The sequence below is a fragment of the Penicillium verrucosum genome (genome assembly GCF_028828655.1).
Source record: "Penicillium verrucosum strain IBT 35672 chromosome Unknown utg000002l_segment0_segment0, whole genome shotgun sequence".
In the NCBI taxonomy this organism is placed as follows: domain Eukaryota; kingdom Fungi; phylum Ascomycota; class Eurotiomycetes; order Eurotiales; family Aspergillaceae; genus Penicillium; species Penicillium verrucosum.
In genome coordinates this window covers 968578-984498 of record NW_026643211.1, presented here as the reverse complement: position 1 = coordinate 984498, position 15921 = coordinate 968578, and the positions used below count along the sequence as shown (strand labels likewise).

General features: G+C 47.9%; 7 protein-coding genes across 7 annotated transcripts; 2 read left to right on the top strand and 5 right to left on the bottom strand.

Moving 5' to 3' along the window:
• Positions 1-805: 805 nt before the first annotated feature.
• On the bottom strand, positions 806-1161 carry N7516_005989 (uncharacterized protein; the record flags this gene model as incomplete). Its single annotated transcript, XM_057218709.1, has 3 exons — positions 806-813; positions 869-956; positions 1006-1161. 3 exons carry the CDS (start codon positions 1159-1161, stop codon positions 806-808), a joined length of 252 nt encoding a protein of 83 aa, XP_057072800.1.
• A 1728-nt stretch (positions 1162-2889) lies between these two features.
• N7516_005988 (RAD52 DNA repair protein RADC) lies at positions 2890-4959 on the bottom strand (the record flags this gene model as incomplete). The annotated part of the gene is made up of 5 exons (XM_057218708.1): positions 2890-3938; positions 3988-4171; positions 4227-4406; positions 4474-4560; positions 4615-4959. 5 exons carry the CDS (start codon positions 4957-4959, stop codon positions 2890-2892), a joined length of 1845 nt encoding a protein of 614 aa, XP_057072799.1.
• A 315-nt stretch (positions 4960-5274) lies between these two features.
• On the bottom strand, positions 5275-6334 carry N7516_005987 (Ubiquitin-associated/translation elongation factor EF1B N-terminal eukaryote; the record flags this gene model as incomplete). Its single annotated transcript, XM_057218707.1, has 3 exons — positions 5275-5781; positions 5850-6193; positions 6253-6334. 3 exons carry the CDS (start codon positions 6332-6334, stop codon positions 5275-5277), a joined length of 933 nt encoding a protein of 310 aa, XP_057072798.1.
• A 1256-nt stretch (positions 6335-7590) lies between these two features.
• N7516_005986 (uncharacterized protein) lies at positions 7591-8778 on the top strand (the record flags this gene model as incomplete). Its single annotated transcript, XM_057218706.1, has 7 exons — positions 7591-7630; positions 7696-7766; positions 7838-7860; positions 7925-7983; positions 8038-8153; positions 8212-8295; positions 8347-8778. 7 exons carry the CDS (start codon positions 7591-7593, stop codon positions 8776-8778), a joined length of 825 nt encoding a protein of 274 aa, XP_057072797.1.
• Positions 8779-9422: 644 nt separating this feature from the next.
• On the bottom strand, positions 9423-10949 carry N7516_005985 (sphingolipid delta(4)-desaturase family protein; the record flags this gene model as incomplete). The annotated part of the gene is made up of 3 exons (XM_057218705.1): positions 9423-10238; positions 10321-10599; positions 10761-10949. The coding sequence occupies 3 exons, from the start codon at positions 10947-10949 to the stop codon at positions 9423-9425; spliced, it is 1284 nt and encodes a 427-aa protein (XP_057072796.1).
• A 234-nt stretch (positions 10950-11183) lies between these two features.
• Positions 11184-12886, bottom strand: N7516_005984 (methionine aminopeptidase 2; the record flags this gene model as incomplete). Its single annotated transcript, XM_057218704.1, has 7 exons — positions 11184-11240; positions 11303-11389; positions 11441-11602; positions 11664-11927; positions 11978-12579; positions 12686-12793; positions 12847-12886. 7 exons carry the CDS (start codon positions 12884-12886, stop codon positions 11184-11186), a joined length of 1320 nt encoding a protein of 439 aa, XP_057072795.1.
• A 505-nt stretch (positions 12887-13391) lies between these two features.
• N7516_005983 (uncharacterized protein) lies at positions 13392-14655 on the top strand (the record flags this gene model as incomplete). Its single annotated transcript, XM_057218703.1, has 2 exons — positions 13392-13700; positions 14344-14655. Coding segments are annotated over 2 exons (621 nt in total), but the record flags the coding sequence as incomplete, so codon positions are not given.
• Between the last annotated feature and the right edge of the window lie 1266 nt (positions 14656-15921).

Sequence of the window (15921 nt, the reverse complement as noted above, 5' to 3'; positions counted from 1 at the left end):
ACATACTCTACCAATCATCGCACAGCTCAAATCTACCAAACTAGAACGAAAAAGAAAGCAAATGTGTTTCAGGTTATGCATCCGCCTAGACTATTCATCCCAAATATACGGACCAAACAAGACCTCGTTCCGGTGGGGTGTTGTACATAGATTCTTAACAAATCGAGTAGATCTTGTATCCAACATGCATGATTTGTCGGGGAACACGCCTCCCGTTCCGGCCGCCCCTGGAACATTTGTACCTAAATAGACCCATCACCGTGCGTTTCTTTTTTTTCCTTCCTTTCTTTTCTTTCTGAATCATGGCTGCGGGTATAGCGGCCAGGAACTGTTTTCAGCGCGTTAAAGCTCGGGAGTTCGACCGGGGAAGACGACCCGACATCCGGCGAGAAGTACTATGTATAGAGAACGGTCTGGCCAAAGTACGTAACGGTCTATATCAATATCGAATGTGTAGACTTGACGTGGTGTCTAATGTGCACGGTGCTTACAGAACTTGGAAATTTCAATTTCCTAGTCTTTGCTCTTTGTGATATGTTGAACTATAACTTATAGTTCGGTGCCATCGGATGCGTCTGGGCTTTTTTTCAGTGTGAAAATTCAGCACGAGACATATCAAAATTACAACTCGTTACTTTGGTTACTGTTACTAGACTACGCTGCTTTGAATCATGTACCATGGAATATAGATGGTTTCCTGTGAAGATCCTCGTTATACCCTGTCACTATAATCAATCTCCTTTTAATGACATTAATGTCACTGCCGCTAGACCAGGTCCGTGTGCCTTGCGTTGAATATCCCAATTCACACATCTAAATTTGATTTAGTCAGACACCACACTAATGAGCTGGGGATAAGATTGCTTACCTTCGAACTCATATGATTCACGCCTGTAGGGCTGCTGTATATCCAGGCCATAGGATCTTTGCCATGTAGGAATTTTGATCATGCTTCCCTATAGAGATTAGAGAATACCTTCGAAGTATATTACTTGAGCCTCTTACTTGTGTGATTTCCAAGTCTGCGGTATGCTTGAGCCCTCGATGAGCCCTCGAGTATAGCACAACCAAGACCAGAGCAAAGAGGGCGAGACCGAGACTAGAAACAACAGCAGTTGCTACTGGAGCACAGGACCAGCAAATAGTGATCAGAGAAGTCATCTTCACACGGATACGTCCTATGAGCAGTGGAATTTGGTAATGGAAAAAGCGAGTTTATGCCTCAATGAACGTGGATACCCATTCTGCTTTAAATACCAATTCATATAATAATATGTGGCATAAAAAGCATCTTCGTCTAAGCAATATGGCAAAAGACCCTTGTCTACTACCTATATCGGACAGTGCAGAATCACAATGTCCTTCAAGCACCGCAAAAGCGAGAAGCCGGAGAATAAACGCCGATCTGTCAACTCGTGTCCTGGGCGCTTGATCATCACCTTTGGAGCCTGAATCCCTCTCCGGTCGTATGCATGCAGGGAGATTGGCGCATTCAAAGGACACGCAGTAGCTTGGATTTGGGGGCCCGATTCAGGATCCCTGTTCCCACTATTTGTAGATCGTACTTATGTTGACTAAATTTTAATTATTCTTTAAGAAAATCGTATCTTTGTTATTTGTGCTTTTTATTATTTCTATTAATTCATCGATTCAAGTTAGGGAAAGCCCTAAAAGTGGCGCTCAACAAGCTCGTGGCTTTCTGTTCAAAATACCATAAGGGATCAGTTCCCTAACTCACTTATTATTATAGGTACACGAGACAATCAGTGCTCGGTTTAGACTTAATACCAGTGAGATGTAAATCATAGCGAAAACGGCCTTATTAACCCTATATAAGTAAGCACTCATATCTAGTTGCCAGACACGGAATACGCAAATACCCGTTAGAAAGACGCGTAGGTCGGGTATAAGGTGTAATGAAAGCTAGTAAGAAGGGAAAAACTCCAATTAGCATAAATAAAATCCAAAAAAAAAGACCAAATTGAGCCGCATATTTGAGAAATCCCACTCTCCCACTCCCCTTTTCCCCCTACCATCCTGCGGGCACATATTTGGTACCAACCCGCCAATCCCGAGCCAATTGAGGGCTGTTCACTAGGTCTGGGATCTTTTTTTTTTTCTTGAGCTCATGCATCAATACGCCAGCCTCAGCGTACCGACAACGCGGGCGGTGGAAATTGTTACCCGGTGCTGTGGGCTTGCCATGCATAGGGGAAGACCCGGGTGTTTCTTGTGGATTCGTGGCTTGGATGTCAGGGTTTGCGTGTTTGCTGTTCTTCCGCGATTGGTCCTCGATTTATCCTTGACTTTTACACTAGCGAGGGGACAGAGAGGACAGAGAGGACAGAGAGGACAGAGAGGACAGGAGACGTGGATAGACTTTCTGCTTGCTTTTGCTGTACCGGTCTCTTGGCATCAGGCTAGCAGGATCAGATTTTCCAATCCCTGTTCGTACTTTTGTATCGAACATGAGGTCGACTTTTGGTGGCGGGGGCTAGTTGGGTTATTTATCCATTTCATTCATTCATGATATGATTGATATTGATATTTCTGCGAAAACCGGGATCTAATCTTACCATTGTCTTGAAGTCCGACATGCTCCAGGCTTGGTTCAGGATAACAAGAAAAAAAAAAAGTGTGTCAATGTGAAAGAATGTATCAATATCCAGCTATCCCCATGTGTTTTCCCCCGCTGGGATCCTGTGGATCCATTTGCTTTAAGATCTAAGAATTCCGGAACGCCTGCCTACTTCCCCATAACCATGTCTTGACGCCACGGGCCAGAAGTAAATATAAAAAAGAAATCTCGATGAAATAGGAACGCTTGTAGTTGGAAATTGCGCGGTAATGCACCCCTGAGGGCACAGAAGACAAATCAGGTCATGTTCATTACTTGGTTGGTGGGCGAGGCCCAGAAGGTCCAGAGTCAACGTCCGAGACTCGGGGCCGTTTTGGGTCATTTGGACCGGGTGCCGGGACCCCTGGATATGCGCCAGGTGTAGCATCGCCATTGGTGACATCCACCAAGGGAGGTCGTTTTCCGTTGAGATTCTGCTGGGGTGGCACACTTCCTCGATTCATTGCTGCTGGGTTGGAAACGTTCCTTTGGTCGATGTTGGGTCGAGTCAATGGTCTATACGATGAAACAGAAGGGCCTCTGCTGACCGGACTACTGACTCCACCGCCAGGCGCACCGACTCTTCGCTGCATATCAGTTGCAGGATTGACAAAATCGCGTGTGCTGTTGTTGCTATTGCTGTTGCTGTTGTTATTGTTATTGGTGGTGGGTGCTGGGGAGGCACTCGACAGCATGGGCCTAGCAATAGGAATACTTTTTGTATGGTCTACACCAGCCGTCTTGCGGATGGAGGGACTCTCTGCGTGTGGATCAAATTGAGGTGCTCCTGACGGGACAGAATTTGGATTGTCACGGAGAAGGTCCACTGCTCTGGCGGAATAGAAACCCGTTGACGGTGTGCCTTGTGGTGGGTTCATGTCCTGGTTTCCTTGAAGCCCCCCGGGACCGGCTTCCCTTTTCACCGGAGGCTGGGGGATGTTGTTTTGTGGGACATTCTGACCAACCGGTTGTTGTGGTGGGGCTGATGGTCTGGGGTTCGCAATATTTTGAGCAGGACCTTGACCGGGCATTGGTCGGCCTTGTACCGCGGCTGGAGATGGGATAGCCGATTGGTTCTGACGCGCATTTAGAGGATTGGGTCTTCCCGCTTGGCCTGTGCCGTTCCATCGCTCTGGTTTTGACGGTGTTACGGCAGCGGCGTTGAATCCTGCTCGAACAGGCGGTCCTCGCTGAGGCGCTGGACCGTTCGTTGACACGGGGCGCTGCGGTTCTCGATGAGTCTCCGTATCTATTACGATTTCATCCGGATTCCCTATATCGGTCTCGGCTACCCCAAAATCGGCTTCGTCAAAGAGGTCACCTAGAAACGATTAGCCAAGGTCCAAGGTTGTGTTTTTCTTAATACATACTGCCAAATTCTCCATCTCCATCGAAAGAAGTATTATTCCCAGGATTGTTGCCTCTAGCTTGATGTATAGGGCGTGGAAGGGGTAGATCATCCTCTTCGGGTGCACGTTTGGGTGGAGGCAGCGGTTTCTTAGCAGGTGGCCCGAAGTCAGGGTGACGGTGAAGATCGTTGACGTCCCATCTTCCCTATTGTGAAAGTCAGCATGGCACATCGCCAATTGGAGGACATCGGGGACCTTACAGGCGCTGCCTTGATTTTGGTCACCTTGGCCACATAATCCTTATCATAGATACAGTTGCCCAGCACGTTGCCAAAGTTTCTCAATGCACGTTTCAAAGCATCTGTTGTACCTTCTTTTTTGGCCTTCTCAAAAGCTGCGGCCTTGCCCTTGCAGTTTTCGATGTGCCCGTAGCCAATATCCTAGAAGAGGGATGGAGTTAACACAACAACGCACCAACAAATTCATATCTTGAAGAGTTTCCTTTACCTCATGAAAGGTTCCATCCCTCAGGGTTACTCTCATGATAACTGAAAGTCCCAGGCTGATCCTCCCCGTGTTTTGATTCTCCTCAACCTGATAAGCATTAGCCGACCCTCACGGTAGCTGAGAAGTGTATGATCAACGCACAAAATCAATCTGAATCGTTTGAATTGAGCTAGACCAGCCATTGAATCCAAACACCTCGTTCGCAAGGTTAATGCATTTGTCCGCGGAGAGATAGTGCACTTTCTGCCCCGCAGCACCAGGGCGTGCAGAGATGTATTCGGGTCCCAATTTTTTATCAAGACGAGCTTGTAATGTTGCTATTTCCTGTGCGGTGTATTCGCTGATGCGGCGTTGGGGTTCCTCGAATGGGTTTGCTGTGGCGGCTGCTGTAGCGTTCGGCATCATTGTAGATCCCGCACCACCGCGATGTTGGTCACCAACGCTGAGATTATCACTATCAGTGCTCGGTTCCATGGGATATGACATTTTCCGGGTCCTGGGTATTGAGTCTCACGCTGGCATATTTTGTTGCGAATGAATGTCAAGTTCGGTATTAGAGATGTAATGACAGCCTGTTGAGCGAGCGCGTTGCCAAACACCAAGACGCGGCTCATCGCGACATCACATGACGATAACGCGATAAGATAAAGAATAGAGAGCTTCGTGAACCAAGTCGATTCAACACATTACTGCTTAAGGATACTTGGAGATTAATGGGGCTGTGGTTCACGTTTGGAGGCTATTCAGGGGTTCATCTCATTTCTCATTCAATGTAAAAGCTATCTATCCTCTGGGCATCAGTCATTGGATGACGAGACTAGCACTAGGAACAAGTCCTAGTTCCTTCAATGTCTCTCCGAAGAACTCATTATCATACACCTTCTTAGGGAAATTCTGCACAAAGCTCTGGACCTCAATCCCATCCTGTTCCCTCAATGCAACGGCGACCTCAAACAACGTGGTGTCAACGGGCAGTGTCTTCATGGTGTTGCCCTTGGATGATTGGAATCGCAACCGAGTTTCCGTGTAGGCGGAGGCAGGTTTAGACGTAGCGGGACCGGAGGAAGTGGGTGCTGGGGCGGCGGCAGGTTGGGGAGGAGGAGCCACACCGGCACGCTCAGCTCGCTGCTTCTCTGCCTTCAATCGGCGCTCCTCCTTGTCGGCCTCGATCTTTGCCTTGATGCGCTTCTTGGCATCGATTTCATCCTGCTTTTCCTTCTTCTTCTTGGCTGCTTCCTTCAACTGTTGCTTCCGCTCGAGGTCCTCCTTGGCATCTTGACTTTCTTTGGTGCTCTTCCTTCGGATTTCCTGATGATAAAAGTCAGCAAAATGGTTCTAATCAGTAAATTGAAGGGACCAAAACAAGGGATACACACCTCATTCTTCTTCTTGTCAATCTTGTCCTGTTCCGAGAGTCCTGCACGCTTCGCCGCAAGCTTCTCCCGCAGCTCTGTCAATCTCTGCTTCTTTTGCTCCTCGGTTAACGGAGCAATCTCCTCAGTAGACTCAGCAAAATCAACATGTCCCGACTTTGATGCGTGGAACTCGGCCTGTGACTGGCCTCGGAACTTCTTGCCACACTCATTGCACACTAAGCTGCGTGGTTGTTCGCCTGGTTGAAGTGCGGGGCTCTCGTCGTCTTGTGCCTCTTCCGCTTGTGCCTGTATCTCCTCCAATGACTTATCTTGGTTGTCCTCGAGCCACTGCAGTGCACCTTGCACTATTGAGACAGTTAGATGAAGCCTCACTTTAGATATCAGGGAAAGGTCAGAAACTTACAGCCACCAGTCTTGGTCACTGCGAGCTGGGCGCGCTCTTTGTCGAAGCCCATTTCAATGAGCTGGTCCAGGTCCGAGGCCATGATGACTGTTGAGACGTGAAAAATATGACGGTAAGAAAAGCTCAAAAAATGAGCACGTGTCAAAATTGAATCAGGTAGATGATTCTGAAGTGAATTAAGTCGCGAGAGAAGAGAGTGGGTGACGTATCAGAAAGGCGGCGAGCGATAAGGCCCACTTGCCTTCCCCCAGGTTTCTATGGCATCAAGTATCAAGTTCTTCTTGATGGTGTGTCTGGGGGATATTTCAATATTTATAGGCCATTGAAAGAGTAACGATGTCAACTACATCTCTTTATGTTGTATTTCACTTGTAATACCAGTGCACGCGTCTCCCACCTATGTATTTAGGCGCCTCTGTGGGATGGCGTGGCTCATAGAGTTGAACAAACACGCAACTTGAGGATACTGGTGTGTAAGATATATTCAGAGAGACCTGTCAGGTACCACAGACACCGAAATACCAGATAGTTATGGATGTATGTTGGTATACATATATACATATATATGGAGGGCATTGTATACTCTACTGCAAGATGTCTCTGCGAAGGATGTGTGCTACGACACACCTGCATTATAGATACCCCAAGTTTTCTCATATCCCAAGCCAAGGGTTGGTATAGGATATCTACTACAAGATATTGACAAGTTGGATTAACATGCAAAATTGTAATCTGCATAACTTGAATGTGGCTGAGGGATATGGTCGCATACCTCAATGCTACAGCTCTATACATTTCAACTATGTTGTATAGAAATGGAGCATGACATGGCTTATTTTGGGCAATGACTACCAGGACCACTGTATGATCAATCAATAGAACATAAAATATATAAAATAACTATACAATTTAAACACAAGTGGGACGATAGACCCACAGGAAGCATCACATGCAGGTAAAGGAAGATGTATGTATATTCGAGGATGCGAGGATTCAACAGAATGTCTCAGAGAAAATAGTGAGGTGTTCAAACAAGAGATATCTATTTTCAGAGCCAAAGATACCAATAAAATAAACAAAAATGAAGAAGGCAAATGTTCCCCTTGCGAGGTATAGCTTGTCAATAGTGACATCACCTGACTGTTTGCTGAGTCATCCAATTTCCCCGAAAGTGCCCAGGTGGACAGTAATCAAACTCCTGAGGCATCACATCGGCTTAGACCTGATATCCCTCCCACACATTTATTCACCAATCGGAACCTAATCGCGTGCAGTCATCTGTGCTTCTGTGATCTTTGTTCCCTTCTCACACCTCTTTCCCTCTGACCCACGTGCACCATGACTATCCAAATCGAGCCCTCCGAGTTGGGCTTCAAGCGTGAGTGCCACATCCCGAACCTGTCTGAGACCTGCCTAGATCAGTAGCTCATCTCTTGGTGATAGGTCCCTTCAGTCATGAGGTATGCCAGGTTCTCCGCCTAAGCAACCCAAATGAGGAATCTGTGGTCTTCAAGGTATGTGTGACACCTCCCCTCGGTCTTCGTCGCGGGACAGGCAATACTAACATATGTCCTCGGCGCACTAGGTCAAGACCACCGCTCCTAAGCAGTATGTCCCGTCGATTCTCTGCGCAACGCCTATACTCGAGATATGTTATCTGACCATGTTCTAGTTACTGTGTGCGACCTAACTCGGGCCACATCGAGCCTGGCAAGACCGTCGAAGTCCAAGGTTGGTTGATAAGCGAGTACGCCTGAATTCCGCCGAGCTAACTGTTCTTGGTAGTGTTGCTTCAGGCTATGAAGGAGGACCCTGCTCCGGATGCTAAGTGCAAGGATAAGTTCCTGGTCCAGGCCGTCCCAGTCTCTCGTGGCTTGGAGGAGGCCAGCGTTGCCCAGATTGTATGTCCACCATGCGGGATCGCGAACATGCCGACCGATAACTAATATCTACATTTAGTTCGACCAAACTCCCAAGGTTGATGTGGTTGAGCGCAAGATTCGAGTTGTCTTCCTAGCAACAGATGCCACTTCCAACGACTCGGTATGCTCCTCGGCAATCATTTCTCCCTATACAAGGTCTAACTTTCACCAGGCGCAGAATGAGGAACCTCCAGCGTACACGTCTCCTGCCGGCGCAAACTTCCAGACCCCGGCCCCCAAGAAGATCGACTCTGATGAAGCCTCCCCAATTCCAGCTCCTGATTTCTCTGAGAAGAAGTCCGAGTCTCCCCAGCGCGAGCCCGCATCCGCCATTTCAAATGCCAAGTCCGCTGTCATCAACGCTTTCCCCACGAGCGACGAACTTAAGTCCCAGCTGTCCGAAGCCAATGCACAGATCCAGAGACTGAAGGACCGACTCGCAGACCAAGGACTGCGGCAGCGGAAGACCGGCGGAGAGGCTACCGGCCAGGCTGTGCCTGCCAACATGCAGCAGTCACATGCGCCAACGGCCGGTGGAGTTTCGATCCAGGGTGTAGCATGCCTCTGCTTGCTCAGCTTCTTGATCGCATACTTCTTCTTCTAAGCTCGTGTTTTGTTTGTCGCTTTCTCACGGTCTATCTGGATTCATTGCGCCTCTTCTGCGCGTGCTCAATGCCTCCGGTCTAACGTCGCTGACGCCTCTCCCAAATTCCCATCTACTTTCTGTCTCTTGAAGAGCATGCCGTTTTCTATCTGTTCTAGCATCAGCCTTTTTCTGCGTTTGCTTTAAGTTTCTCACACCACTATCAATACTCTACTTTCATATTGTACTTCCAAACCCCCCTGAGGCTGGTCGTCTGTCCGTCTCGTGCTCTTTGTTGTTGCTTTCCTTTGTTTCTTTACCCCATCCTGTCTTGTCTAATATCATTCTATGATGAACGGACTCAGCCTCTCGATTCGTTTCTCTTTGTGTCATAAAAACATTCTCAAGCTCGGGATAATTCATGTGATTGCTATTAGAGCTAAGTCCATGTCGTACATAGTCGGGGCCAAGGTCCCCATCCTTCGGTAATTGGTTGATTGCAGTCATTCCTGTCTTTGTGTTTTAGGCACTGGAAATCAGAGGCCGATTTTATTGTAAACAAATATATCTAACAAATACAAACAAGTACTCCACCCAATAATGTATGTAACCGAAAAGTTGGAATTCAACACCAGACGTTATACTTGCGAGGCAGGAAAGAAGATCTAACATTGAATCTCACTCTCCTTCCACCCGTCACCCTCCTCACCCGCCGGACCCGCCGACGCAGCCGAGATACCCTCACCACCACGTCCATTCCACTGCTTAGACGCAGCAGAATCATCACCGCGCTTCGCCCCACCACCAACAATCCGTCCACCCTGTTCGCGCTTCACACGACACCAAGGACCAACATCCTTATCCAAGATAAAGGTATAAATAACCCAAACCCAGCTCCGATGGCAAGGCAACGGCTCATAGAACTCCCTCGCAATCTCATGCAGCTTATGCAATCGAGTCCAGGGGATAGCAGGGAAATCATGGTGCTCGTTATGCAACCCGACATTGTAGGTGAGGATATTGAGCGGGCCGTAGTACGAGTATGTCTCCGGGGGAGGCAGTGAATCGAGCGGGTGGGGGACCTTGGGCTTATCGTTCTTCTTCAGCTCGGTCAGGGACTCTGTGCCGCCGCTCTTCACGTTCGAGAAGAAGTAGTGCTCTGCGATGAAGTGGCCTGCGCACGGGTGTAGGGATCCAGCGAGGAATGAGCTCAGCAGGAAGTATAGCACGGGCTGGAAGCCGCCGCATAGTTTGCTGAGGGCGTAGTCGAAGCTTATTTGCACGCCGAGGTTCAGGAGGTGGATGTAGGTGAAGGGCGGGCTGTAGATGAACATTGGGCGCACGGCGTAGAAGAGGATTTGGAAGGTGCAGAAGAAGGTCTTGCCTAGGAGGGAGTTTAGGAAGAAGGCTTCTACTGCTGTTGGGAGGTCGGTGTCGAGGCCTGTTACGCCGAGGGATTTGTGGTGCGTCAGGTGGTAGGGCTGTTGGTATTTTGTCAGTTCATGCGTTCTATTGGGGTAATGCTGGTCCCTGGTTTTCTGGTATGTGGAAGATTATACGTACTCTGAATGCTGCGCTATACGGCAGTCCGATAGGGATATTTGCGAAGATGGCAAGCAATCGGTTGGCGAAAGCAGACCGGAATGCTAGGTTGTGAGAGATCTCATGAATGGCGAGGAACAGGTTCTGGTTGCAAGTCGCACCGATCACGTATGCGGTGACCAGGAACCGCCAATCGAGCATCGAGGTGTTGCGGAGGAGGTAGGCACAGGTCAGTTGTAGGGACACGACGCCGAGGACGACCCATTTGGTAAGAGGCTCAGGGCCACATAGTTTAGTAACCTATAGACACATAATATTATGAATCAGCATTGCAATTGTATTTGTTGTGGCCGTCCATCGCCCAGGAAAGTGGCCAGGGTATGTAAGATCTCCGCAGATCTCCGCACGGAGTCTTCGCCGAGCCCTATACCGCCAGCAGGGTCCAAGACAGGGTTACGTACCTCGGGATGGGCCTTGATAATTGCTTGTCGTCTTGAGCGATGCGGCTCTTCAGTGTATGTCCAGAAGAAATGGTCGTCGACTAAAGCCTCCGGTGCCTGGATTCTAGTGGACTCTGGCTGTGTTTTGTCGGATGCCTTGGCTGCCGACGCCCGGAGGTGCGGCGAACTTGTTTCAACAACCGCAGACATGATGGAAATTGGTATGTGTCGAAGTTTAGGCCATGAGAGATAGGAGCTGATTTAAAAAGTCGGAAGACGGTTGTTCCACGTGGGGCGACACGGCATACTTGATGGTTTGAGGCTTGGCAGGATCGGCGCTTTGATGTCGGGGCTTTTGGTGATTCTCCAATCTATTTGAGACATTACTAATAGGAGAGATATCTGGGAGATGCTTTTAGTATTTACGTATGTCTATGAAATACATCAGTAGTCGTCGCCACGACTAATAACCTCCTTCACATTCGGACGCAACACAATTGTCTAAGATAAACAAGTCAGTAAACGGTCTTCCAAGTGGGGAAAATCCCAAAATAGAAACATACATGTTCATATTGGGCAGTGTATGAGCCCTTGATATCGCAAAGAGGGGGGTAATCCTGGACAATGCCAGAAGAAACCAAGTTGTTTAACTATATCCGTTAGCTTCAATGTCTCACAAATAAATTCCATCGTTAACTTACGCCTAAAAGGTACTTGTCCTGACCCAGACGGTCAATGTACCGGCGACAGAAGGGAAGGGTGCCAAAGTTCTTGTTGATCAGATTCAACAAGTTCTTAGCGGAGGAAAGACGCAGGGGAACGTTAGGAGCGTCGGGGGCGAGAGCATAGTGCGAGGTTTCCATCTAGTGTCATGTTAGTTTTGGTTCTCGATTCCCAAGTCCAGTAACTATAGTATAAACTTACTTCCTCTCGCACGTAGCCTTTACCAGTACTACCGAAAGTCTCAATAGCGAAAACTTCGCCCTCTTCCATCTTAGTCTGATCGGTGCTCTTGACAATAGGCACACTCTTGCCACCATGGATAACGTGCTGGTCGATGTTGTGACCGTTCAAGTTGCGGATACACTTGACGGGGTGCATCGTGCCATTGATCTCAACTTCGTAACTCTCCATAGCTTCCTGAACGGCGGCACCGATATCACTCATACGGACGTCAATTCCCGCTTCCTAAAAACCCATTAGCTCCGCTTAAATCGAAGAAGAGCAGGAAAACTTACCCGGATACCGGTATTGGTGGCGTCCTTGACAGCGGCGAGAAGAGGGTCGTATACTGGGTCAAAAGTCATGGTGAAAGCACTGTCCACAATGCGGCCGTTAAGCTGCGCACCGAAGTCGACCTTCATGACATCTCCCTCATTCAGGATCATTTTGTTTCCCGCGTTCGGGGTATAATGCGCGGCGCAGTGGTTGATGCTCAAACCGCAAGGGAAGCCCATGCCACCCTTGATGTTATCACCCTCCTCCAGACCTGAGTGACCTGTCAAAGCGCGCACTGAATCCTCGATACCCTCGGCGATCTCAGTCAATGTCTGGCCGGGCTTAATGTTCTTCTGCGCATACTGGCGGACCTGACGGTGAACCTCAGCACCTTGGCGGTACTCTTGCAGGAAGTCATTGTTCATGCGATCAAGGTATCGTTTCTCTTCGTCGGTGGTACGGTACGCATTGTCGTTTAGGTATTCGACGATCTCGCCCTCGGGGTATTGGCCGTTGGGGAAGAGGTTGGACACAGGGACACGCGGTGGCTCGCTCTGAACCTTGGCACCACCCTTCTTCTTGCCCTTCTTCTTGGGCTTCTTCTTCTTCTTCTTTTTGTCGGCTAGAGTTAACCCCGCTGTTAGTTCAATCCTGCTGACTTCTGTGGGGCGGGGGTGCGGTGGGGTTCTAGAGGCGCAGTCACGGAAATAAGCCTCAACTAAAATTACCTCCAGCAGCTCCAGCCTCTGCAGCACCCTCGCCGTCTTGGGCGTCGTCCGAGTCCTCCTCTGCTTCAGCGGGAATCTGGTCTGCCGTGGGGGCGGCTTGGACGTTCACTGGTATCTGATCAGTCACACAGAGAAGCAAACAGAAAATTTGGAAATCTTACGGTCCAGCTGATCCAACTTCTCCGTAGTTTGAGCTGCCATATTGAATGTGGCAATTAAACAAGTCAAGTTCAAAGGGAAAAGAGGGGAATGTCGGATGTCGGGGAAAGATTTTTGCTGATAAGATAAGGCTATACCTTGGAGATTTCTTGGCGAAATGTTCCATACTCTCCCTATATCAATGTCATCCTCTTCTGTATATCTTGTTAAAGGACAGAGTCGACGAACATCTCAAGATGGAGAAGACTCTCCAACCTCTGGCGTGGGCCGCAGCGAATGGGAAGGAAATAGTATGCGTTCGCAAACTGCTAGACGCAGGCGCGTGGTTTAATGATTCGATAACCAAAGATGAGTACAAGAATACTCGGCCAGTTATATGGCCTTGTCGTGTCTTTTTAGATGTGTACGAAATTGGCAAAAAAGAAGCATACTTTGTGCAAGAGAATTTTCTACGTATAACCTTTGATGTAAGTCTGTAGCCTGAAGTGTATATGTACTATGTACATTTTCCATAACTATCACATAGATACATGGTCTTAACCAATAGGTTTGCTTCGAGCCATACGCAGCTTCATTCATTGACGGTACTCGGCTGACCCACGATACTTGTCCGGATCAAATATCGCTCCTTTGTCAAATAGCAGCGTCGCCATTGTGTCCTTCACCAGTTTTTGGTCATCCTCAATCTATCGGCACGAGCTATCAAAAGCTCCACGAAGAGCACCATGGTAGCCTCGGGGCTATTAATTATCGTTTTCAATGGGAGGGTACGACTAGGCTGATTAAAGTGGTTCCTTTAGAACGCCACGACATAGCTACCGCCAAACTCACTCGAGTAGTAGATACGAAGCTTACTGTAATGGGACTTAGGTAGTAAGAGATTGTCTGGGCTAGATTAGCAACCTATAAGCCCACCGCTGGTACAGGCAAACATGGGGACGAAGCGTTTTTACCACTATCTCGCTGCCCTAATAGGGCTCCAAGTTGATCATGGCCGACGTTTACGGGTCTCGAAATATGCCACCGGCACATAACTCTATCATTGGTTCATATTGCTAGCAGTAATTTGGATCTACTCTCACTTCACAAAAACAGGTAATTGAATACCTACCTAGGTAGATTATAAGGTTGATAAAATTAATACCTTCTAAAATGGGCATACGAACCTCTTAAAGTAGATTAAGTTTGAACTGAATCTGAAGTGAATCTGAAGTGAATCTGAATTGAATCTGAATTGAATCTGAATTTAATTTAATTTGAATTTAATTTGATAGATAAATCTTTATAGGGTAGACTGTTGTAGGTAAGTCATATAAAACCTTGGAAGATCTATAAATTGTAGATTCAATGCTTGGACTTGGCTATACAATTGAAATGTATGTTTCTTATGTGCCGGTGGCATACTTAATCGCCCGTGGACGTTTGTCATCGAGACAGGGGTTTCGGAATCTCTTAGTCGGCTTCGTGAAGACGCTAGGAGATGGCTTTTTATATCTGAGGGTCGAGTGCGAATTTTCATCATCATCTCGGTTAAGCCGACCAGCCTCACGTTCGACAAAAGGGTTCGACAAAAGCAACTGGCTCCCAGCAATACTCCACGCCCACTCACCCGAGCATACCTTCGTCCACTTCGGACACAAACCTCTAGTGTCCTCCCACCCCCCCTCACCATTCAGCTAATTACCACCCAGCAGCCATACTCGACACAGGAAGTCTACGTCGAGCCGAACAGAATTAACGGGGCCCCGTTAGTCATCCCGTTTGTCGCCATTTACGACCGACTCCCAGGACCAGGCGAGCTTAGAAAATAATGACCCCATCTAGGTCATATGTATCGAGATTGCAGTAAGTACGTTCCAGTAGAAGGCTGACGATTTATACATGTCCCATTTCAACTGCCTTCGATAAAGGAATTGCAGCATTTCTGTCCTCGTGGTTGGTTTTCAAATCAGTCTTGCATTCGAGGAGCAGTTTGACTACTGCAATATAGTGAGGCCCACTTCGAAAAGCTGCAGGATGTCGACTTGAGAATACGCGGTGTATGCTTGTTAATTATCTGGGGTGTCATTCCCATGCCCGACTCCAAACTACAAAGGCAGTCAGGACGAATATCGCGACGGTGTTCTGGGATTGCAACAGCAAGTGCTCTTTTGAACAAATCTCCTTCTTTTTCGGTGTCATATTGAATACAGTGGGATAGAAATAATTATTCGATGCAGATTGGCCCTTAAGGACGAGGTCGTCCAATATCTTCAAGCCGCACAACTGCAATAGTTTGCTCGCACTAGTTTCCTTCCCTTTTTCAACCGCCCATGCCATCGCTTTTCCAGGTGAGCTTTTAGTGGTAGTCCTGTAAAGATCCCTGTTTGACAATGCATGGAAGTGGCGGCTGACCTGTGTGAATGCATTGAGGTCCATCACAAGTTTCTGGCCAGAAATTAGGTTCTCAAATACATTCGATCTAGCCGTCGCTGGACCTCCATCGAATGGCTCAAAGATGGCATTTTGGTAAAAACCCGGAATGGAAGTCTTCTCAGCACTGAGTAACTGGGGTGCCCTAACCATCCCGGAGGCTCCAAGAGTCAATGCCTGCAGCACACCCCTTCCCGTCAACGATTCCACTAACTGAAATTAGAGGTATATCACTAGGTGCAAGCTCATGAAAAGTTTCTGCAATATCTTGAACGAAAGGAACTATGATCTCACAATATGTGGATCCTTGTTCTCATTGGATCAAGCAGTCCACCGGAAGGTTGATGCCCGAAATGGCATAATGTAGGATCTCTTATCTAATCTGATCATCAGCTGGAGTTATGGCAATTGCAACTGCCCACGTGAGTGTAAATTATATTAAATGTAGTATTTCGAGAGATAGGAAAGACCAAATTGATTGGCACTATGCCTTAGAGTATACCAATAGCTAGTAAGGAACACTCGGTGAACATTGTAAAGTCGATCAACCTCGAACCGCAGTGACGCCACTCCGATCTTCACCTCCGATCTTCTTCCGCTTCTCCCTCTCTTTCTCTCTTCCATCCCTCCCCCACCCCCTACCCAAGAACTTATTTCTCTCTTTA